Source organism: Alligator sinensis, unplaced genomic scaffold (genome assembly GCF_000455745.1).
Source record: "Alligator sinensis unplaced genomic scaffold, ASM45574v1 scaffold199_1, whole genome shotgun sequence".
Taxonomy (NCBI): Eukaryota; Metazoa; Chordata; order Crocodylia; family Alligatoridae; genus Alligator; species Alligator sinensis.
In genome coordinates this window covers 465,190-473,549 of record NW_005842008.1, presented here as the reverse complement: position 1 = coordinate 473,549, position 8,360 = coordinate 465,190, and the positions used below count along the sequence as shown (strand labels likewise).

General features: G+C 42.9%; 1 protein-coding gene across 3 annotated transcripts in view; it reads left to right on the top strand.

Moving 5' to 3' along the window:
• Positions 1–8,360, top strand: part of HFM1 (HFM1, ATP dependent DNA helicase homolog) — a 74,218-nt gene that overhangs the window by 427 nt on the left and 65,431 nt on the right. Inside the window, exons 1-4 of one of the 3 annotated variants that reach the window (XM_025201904.1) lie at positions 59–210; positions 4,985–5,048; positions 5,398–5,499; positions 5,892–6,004. In XM_025201904.1, the coding sequence (XP_025057689.1) occupies positions 5,429–5,499; positions 5,892–6,004 (184 nt within the window). In that variant the 5' untranslated portion in view covers positions 59–210; positions 4,985–5,048; positions 5,398–5,428. Of the gene's footprint in view, positions 1–58; positions 264–4,984; positions 5,049–5,397; positions 5,500–5,891; positions 6,005–8,360 lie in introns of those variants that run through there. The other 2 variants (XM_025201902.1, XM_025201903.1) reach the window with 2 other exon arrangements.

The window sequence follows — 8,360 nt, the reverse complement described above, 5'->3', positions numbered from 1 at the left end:
CGGCCTGGGGCGGGGCAGGCGCTGGGCTCGGGGCTGGCAGCGCCTGCGTTTTCGCGAAGGAGGCCAGTCATCAAGCAGCCCTGAAGCACGATTTCCCTGCGGGGCCAAGCCTGGCTCCTGCTCCTGCCGTCCCGCTCGTTGCTTTTCCTCTGCCGCAGGCAGGGCACGGGGAAGTGTCTGCCCTCCCGACCTAACCTAGGGCTGCCCGTGGTGCGTCCCCTGCCGTGTTCAGCCCTGTAAATGTCTGCCCCGTGAGTAGTTTGGTAAGGGGGATCTTTGCTTCATCTTCTTTAGTCTTCTTCTGCTCGCCAGCGGCAGACCTGCTGTGTGTGGGCAAGGCAGGGTTGCACATCAAGATGAACTGGTTCAGAGAGGCGTGAGTTTTCCTAGGCTTTGTTTCCAGCTTTGCGTGCAACTCAGCTTCAAATGTTTCAGTGGGGCTGCTCATGGGAGTGTAGTTAAGTAGGGGAGTAGTTGCATCCAAAGGCCCGTGTACTTTACAGTAAAATGTTGATTATATGGAACATCAGTTAACCTGAAGATTTTATACCGTGCTAACCAAAACAAGTGTTGTTTTTTCTTTTCTTCCCTGCCCCCGCACCCTCTGGACAAGCCTCCCGCAGCTCCATCCTGCACCCCACCGCCACTGCCCCGGCTGTACAGCACCTGCTTGTGCCCCAGCCCTACTCCCTCCCTCACCATGGGGGCCTCAATCTGCCCCCTGCCCCCCCATACTCTTTGACCCCAACAGACTTACCAGCCAGAGGCTGCTCTCCAAGCTGCCCGGCTGCATATTGGCAGTCGGTTGGTATCAGCCAGCATGGATGGTCAACTATATCTGCCATCGGTATATTGGCCCAAAAAATCTTTATCCGTACACCCCTACTTGTTGGCAAGACAACTGTTTTGTTTATTGCATAGTGCTTTGAGATTTTACAACGGCACGTGATTTAAGTGGAGTGTGACAATTACACATTTAATCGTGGAACCAAAATAAAGGCATTTTTCTGTCTGAAGCAAAAAGTTGAGATTATAGAGAAGCTAAAGAAAGGCATAAGCCTTAAAACTGTCAGATGAGTACAACGTCTGTCTTTTTACAGTTTACAGTTTGTCAGAAAGTAGTGCATCCGTTATAAACTCTGTCAATCATGGATAGTGAAGGAGGATGTGAAGTGAGGAACTACATGAAAGGGCAGAAAATGCTGCACTGGAAGATGCAGTTCATACATGATTTATTCAAAAGAGTTTAGGGGGGAACCAATACCTGTGCCACTTTTGTGTGACAAAGTCCTTGAGCTAAATCAAAAACTCTGAATATCAAAGCCAGCACTGAGTGTTTAAAATGGTTTGGCAACCTTTTCTGGCCATGGGCCAGAATGACCCACCCCAGGTCAGAGGTGGGAAGGTGCAAGGACCCACCTGCAGCTGGTGCTGGTCCCTGCAGCAACCCAGAGACCTGGGACGAGCAACTGCCACTGAAGCCTCACGTCTGCGGGCCAGATTTAATGGTTCTGTGGGCCAGATCCATCCCCTTGGCCGTAGGTTGTTGACCCCTGGGTTAAAATATTTCAAGTTGTGTCTCAGATTCAGGGAACTGGAAATGCAAAGGGCAAAACTGTCTGTCAGCCAACCAGTAGTTGATTCATTCAAAAGGTTTTTTTTTTCTGGAAAGTGAAAGATTTGACAGAAACAATGTTTACAACACAAACAAAACCAATCTAAATTAGAAAGCTTTGCCTCAAAAGACCTTGGCCTCAAAGTGAGAAGTAACAGCTTGGGGGCATAAAGTAAGCGAAGATTATATCACGGTCATGATGTGTGCAAACTTATGTGGCTCTATATGGCCTTATGTGGCTTTGGATTTTTTATTGTTAAAAATTCTGAGGTTTCCTGGTGCTTTTAGAAGAGTTGCAATCTTTTCAGTGACACACAGAAGTCAGAAAAGTTCTTGGGTTGACAGTAACCAGTTTCAGGATTGGGGTGTAAACATGTTCATTCCAGAAGTTCCAAAGCATCAGAAGGAAAACGGAAAGGACTGAAACGTTTTGCTGATGTTGAACTATTCCATCTACGTGAGGTGAATAAAGCAAATGAGAATTTCAAGGTTATTTTTCTCCTGTCAGATACTATGCCCATTCTTCAACCAATGGATTGAAGGGTGACTGAGGCTTTCTAGCAGAAAACAGCTTCTGTGTTAGTTGTTTCTTATTGATGGTGATGATGAAGGAATTACTAATTTTACCAAAACATGGACCTAAAAGAAGCCTCATACACAATAACAGACACTTGGACACCAGTATCATGAGTCATATTGTTCTGGGCTTGCAAAAAACCTGTGGCCCCCTGCCATGACACAAAAGTAATGATAATGCTAAATGAAACAGAGGATCCTGCCTTTATATTGGAGTGGATCAACATGTTGGGCAACTCTCAGTTGTGAAGAGTATCATGAAAATGTACGTAGTTAGCTTTCCCTTGGTGCTGGAGAGTTCCAAAGCATCAGAAGTTCCAAAGCATCTGGAAGAGCACACACCAACTGCTGAAACTTCCTTAGCCTGACGAAGGGTTTTTGCACTTGAAAGCTTGCTTAAGAACTATTCTCCAACCATTTGGGTTGGTCTAATAAAAGATATCAAATTCACCCAAGGAACCTTGTCTGCCTATATTTAGTCCATGATTTTTAGTATCCAGGAGGTTGATGTAGTGGAGTTCATAGGCTCGTCTCTGGGATGTGTTGTGTAAGTTTCCTTTGAGGATCAGGACTGAGAGATTGGAGAGAGAGTGGCCCTCCTGTGAGAAATGTGCCCCCACAGGTAATTGGGTATTTCTGTCTTTGATAGATTGCTGGTGTGCGTTCATTCTGGTGCGCAGTTGTTGTTTGGTCTCTCCTACATATTTTCCATCAGGGCATTTGGTGCATTGGATGAGGTATATTATATTTCTGGAGGTACAGCTGTATGATCCTGGGATGCTGATGGCTCTGTTGTGGGGTGTAGTAATAGTGGGGGTGGTGGAGATGTGTTGGCAGGTTTTGCATTTCTTGTCATGGCATCTAGTATGGGTTGCAGTTGTTTGAGGATTTTTCGTACAGGTTCAAGGGAGAGGTGATATGTCATAACTAGCGGTGTGCGATTTGGGGGGGGCGTTCTGTACTGCAGTAGTTCTTCACATGTTATCCGGGTGGCTCTTTCAAACGTGCGATCTATCTCTCTGGAGGACTGTCCTTGTTGAGTGAAAGCCTTTTTAGGGTTGGTGAGGTGGCAGTCCCGGGTGTTCTCTTCAGTACAAATGCAGTGGTATCTGAGGACTTGGCTGTATATCACAGCTGTTTTGGTGTGTTTGGGCTGATTGCTGGTTCTGTGCGTTTGGGCTGATTGCTGGTTCTGTGCAGATATGTATGTTGGTCTGTGGGTTTCTTGTATAACGTGGTCTGTATTTTATCATTCTGGATACTGATCATCGTGTCTAAAAAGGAGATGTTGTGCTAGAGTATTCTAGAGAAAGTTGGATGGAAGGATGGTGATTGTTGAATTTCTAATGGAACTCAATCAGAGATTGTAGGTTTTCAGTCCAAATGATGAAGATGTCATCGATATATCTTAAGTATAGCAAGGGTTTGATGGTGCAGTTCTTGAGGAAGTCTTCTTCCAGGTGGCTTATAAAAAGGTTGGCATACTGTGGGGCCATTTTAGTACCCATAGCTGTTCCCATCATCTGGAGGAAGTGTTGATTATTAAAAGTGAAATTGTTGTGTGTGAGGATGAAGTGTATAAGGTCAGTAATATCTTTGGGTCTGTATTCTGGATAATTGATATTCTTTTGTAAAGGGATTGGTGGGGGAAGTAAAATATAGGTTATTTATATATTTGTTGGAAGAATCATTCTTTTTGATTGTAAAAGGGCACTCGAAAGGTTTTTATTTGAAACACTGAATTTCATAGCTCTACAATTTGCAGATAGCTCTGACTGTGTGCTGCACCTACAGCATTGTATTGTGAAGTTTTTCACATTTTACTAGAAACACTCCTGTGGTATGTTTTGAAGTTTTGCAAGAAGGACAGCTGGAAAATAGTTTTCAAAAATGTTATTCATCACTGACAGTACACTGACAGTACACTGTTCTAGGAGTACTGTTAGAATATTAAAAGTGATTTTTTAAAGATCTGATACATTTATTATCATTCATACTTGCTATCTTTTGTACTTTATATGAACAATGAAAGACAGTTTCTTTTATTTTATCATCTGATTTGGCTGTTGTTTTTCATGTACTTGCATAGTATTTTATCTGGATGTTCAGCCCACAAAAGTTTATTATTTTATTTTACTTCAGTTTGAGATTTGAACAATGGATAAAACACTGACCACATTGAAATTGATGGGAGTTTTGGCATTAGACTTCTATAGAGCTAGGTTTTTGCCTAATAAAAGCCATTACATGCATAACACACTGTGTTTTTAGTAACAACCAAAGTTAGTAAACTAAATATGTTATACTAAACAATATGAACTATCGCTAGTTCTTTAACTACACTTGCAGTAGGGTGAGGGAAATTCTTTAAAACATAGTTTTATCAGGAAAACTTTTTTAACGTATGGAATTTTAAATAGGCTATAATGTTGAAGAAAATAGTTTAAAAATCTGTATGTATGTAGGTTAAATAACAAAAATTCCTCTCTGGACTGGATCTTTCAGACAAAACTCATTAAGGTTCTAGGATTCAGGCCACATCCATTTTCCAACTATGCAATATGTTCCTGTGTAGAAAGATTCTGACTCACTTATAACTTAAGAATTGTGCGCTTTAAATAACTGAATAGTTTATTTGGTTTTTTTTAAAGGCAGCAGAATCTAGACCAAAGAAATTAGAGGGCCATTTGTAATTAAAATGAAAGAAAATCATACAATAGGAAATATATAAAATTTATAGTCCAATAGAAATACATAAACATATTGTTAAAAGTTTCCTTTTTATTTCCAAAGGTGACTTTTCAAAGTTCTAACTGCACAGCATTTTTTCAAACGAAGAAAAAAGAACCCAAACCAGGTATGTTTTAGAAAATCGAATATTTGTGGTAAAATGCTTTGCACATGTTGTGGAAATTTGGTTAATCACTAGAATACAGGTACAGATTGATTAGGCCTTTGTCTTGCAAGTCTTCAGTGCATACTTAAGAATGCTCATTGGTGTTTGTAGGATTGAGTCCTTATTATTTTTTGTCACATACTACTCTCAATATTTTGCTTAGGAAAAGGGTTGTTTTTTGTTTTGTTTTTTGAAGCAAGACTGATGACACAAAAACCAGAGATGTAATATGTGCAATATGTGTAATATGTGTAATATGCGCATCATTTTCTACTGTACCATTCCATTACTTGTTGTACTGTTTTTACAGCCTAATGAGAATTTATATTTGATTTCAAACAATGCTGGCATCTACAAACGCTGTGTTTTCATTAGAAAGTTTATTTTATGAAACACCGGATACAACGCAAAAGTAAGTCTTACCTTGTTGAATGTACATAAGTGTTTGTCTTCCTTTTCTGTACTTTGAGCCATTTTACAATAGAAAACAATTGTGGAATTATTTCCCCTGGAGCTGCAAAAAAAGGACTTGGAACTTTCAGGTTTAGAACCCCATAATGTTTTGTAATAGTCAAAGTACACTGAATAGCATGACTTTGCACTTATGCTTATATTGTATACAATATTAATCTTAAAAGCTATAGATTAACTGAAATTTTACCTCTTCAAATTTACTGCAACATTTTAAAAATTAAAGGGAAAAAATTAGGAGAAGAACTGATCAATATGTTGCTTAAGATTAAGTTTTTAAATTAACTTGGAGAATGCATAAGGAATTCCTTTACTTTGTGTTCTTTGTAACAGGTATCTAGAAAATACAGGACCAAAAAATTGGTTTCTTGCACCTGTTCCATCTATTGCTGAAATTCCCAGCACTCAGGAGCTAGAGAAGGAATTGGAAAAAAATAACCATCTAGGTAAAATATATACAATTGATTTTTTACTATGCAAACAAAATTAGAAGACAAGTATCTGATTCTCCCTCACTCCATATGTGGAGCGTTAATGTGAAAAATACATGCACATTTAGAAAAATAAAATCCCTGGTTCAGGGTAAAAATATTATTGTTCATGTTCTTATGGGGCAAAGGAAGTAGAATCTAGACATAAGTCTTTGCTGAGAATTTCTAAGACATGAGGTTGTCATGATAGTCATATACGGCCCTTGGTGTAGAGATTTGCAATGTGTGGGAATTGGCATTTTGGGAGAGGAGAAGTATGCCCATAACTTTATTGGTTCTAGAATGTGGTACAGAATTATAGGAGACTGTGAGAAGCAGCTGTAAGAATGTGCTAGTCCTCTTCTGGTCTATGGACCAGCGCAGCATTCGGGAAATACAAAGGTGATATAAATCAACCTTTTTCTGTCCATATTTGGTGTGAGCCTTTGAAGCTGTACCACTCATGAGGGACAGCTTAGCATCTGCCTCAATAACTTTTGAATAACTTTTTAAAGATTTATCCTTTGGAGTTTCCACTATGAGAAACTCTTCCCATGAAATATTAGTGCTCCACAGTCAAAAAATAAACCTGTGCAGCTAAATAAATTTACTTAGGCTTATGAAAATAAGCTCTTAATAAGCTATTATGTAGATATCACAAATATAGAGACTATTTTTTGGTTACAAATATATGCCATTAAATTACAGGATGGTGACTAATTCTGTCATTCACAAATTACAGGCATAACCCAAAAGTGTGGCATAGGGACTATAGCTCTTATTCTTACTAAGAACTTGAGGATTGATATATGTTTTATAACAGGGGCACTCAACTGGCTGCCTATGAGCTGTATGTGGCCCCCAAAGGGTTAAGCTGCAGTCTCCAGGCCTCTGGTCTGGACCACTGCCTCCCCACCACTCCTGCTGCTGCTTTTGCCAGTCTCCAGTCTCCCCATCCCTCCTCCAGTTTCCATTTGTTGCCCCCATCCCTTGGGGCAGGACAGCACAGGTCAGAGTGGAGCAGCAGATGGAGTCTGCAGCCAGGGGACTTGGTGGATCCCAGAACTTTACAAGATGTGAGAATGCAGTTTAGCAGAGGGGTGCCTGCCACATGGTGGTAGGGGCATCTGGTGCAGTTGGGGCTATGCAGCATGAGTGTACAGTAGACAGTTGATGGCATGCCAGCAGTGATTTAGCTTCTTCAATCATTGAATGTTCTTCCAAGAAGAAGGATTGCTGGGAAGAGATGGAATCCATCTGATGAAGAGAGGGGGGAACAGTGTCTTTGCAGACAGGCTTGCTAACCTAGTGAGAAGGGCTTTAAACTAAGTTCACTAGGGGATGGCAACCAAAGCCCTGAGGTAAGTGGAGAAGTGGGAGACCTGAAGGAAATGCAAGCAGGAGGGCGCAACAGGTGAGGTGTTCTCATACTTTCTGAGAAATCAGGGCAATCAACCAGTTACTTCAGGTGCCTGTACACAAAGGCACAAAGTCTGGGAAATGAGTAGGAAGAATTGGAAGTCCTCACATAGTCAAGGAACTATGATGTGTGTGCCCACCTCCGCTCTAATAGGTGCTCTCGCACAGCCTTCGCCTGGGCCAAAGATCTTGTCTGCCCTGGGCTCGCGGGTGAACCCCACAGGCTACCCCTGCTGATGTCAGGAGGACCCCTTAACTCGCCTGCCACGACTTGAGATGGAATTTCAGTGGGGGGTCCCCCCTTGGGGCAGCCTCCAGGGCCGTCACGTTTCCCGGCGGGCACTCTCAGGGCTCCGTCCTCCCCTACACCCCGGCCACTCGCTACCTTAAGCTCTCCCTCTTCTGGCTTCCACGGTGTCCACAGCCTCCCACTCTCTTGCTCCTGACTTGTCGGCCGTCTGTAAAGATCTTCGGGCTCGACGTACAGCCTACGGGGGTCGCCATCCCGGCCCTTTCACCTCGGCTCCTACTATTCTAGCCTAACCACCCCGTGACAGTGTGTGCCTATCCCACCACCAGGTTCTCTAAACTAATTTGCCCTGGGGGCCCGCAGGGGGACCCCTGGTCTCTGGACCGTGTGGTTTTTTCCCTCTCTGGATTTGGGCCCCACCGCCCAGGTAGCTCCCACGCTGGGGTTGCCAGGTCCCTTCTGCCTCTCCAGGCCGCCGGGGCCACGAGGTTGGTTGTCCGTCCCTGCTCCGGGACTCAGCCCATTTGCTAATTCCGCCCCCAACGGGGTCCCGTTGGTCCTGCCCCAGTGTTACCTCGCATAGGATCCCTCTGGATGCTGCTGCCGTCTCAGCAGTGGGGGTGACTGTTACTCTCCCCGCCGGTGTGGCACCAGAATTCCTCT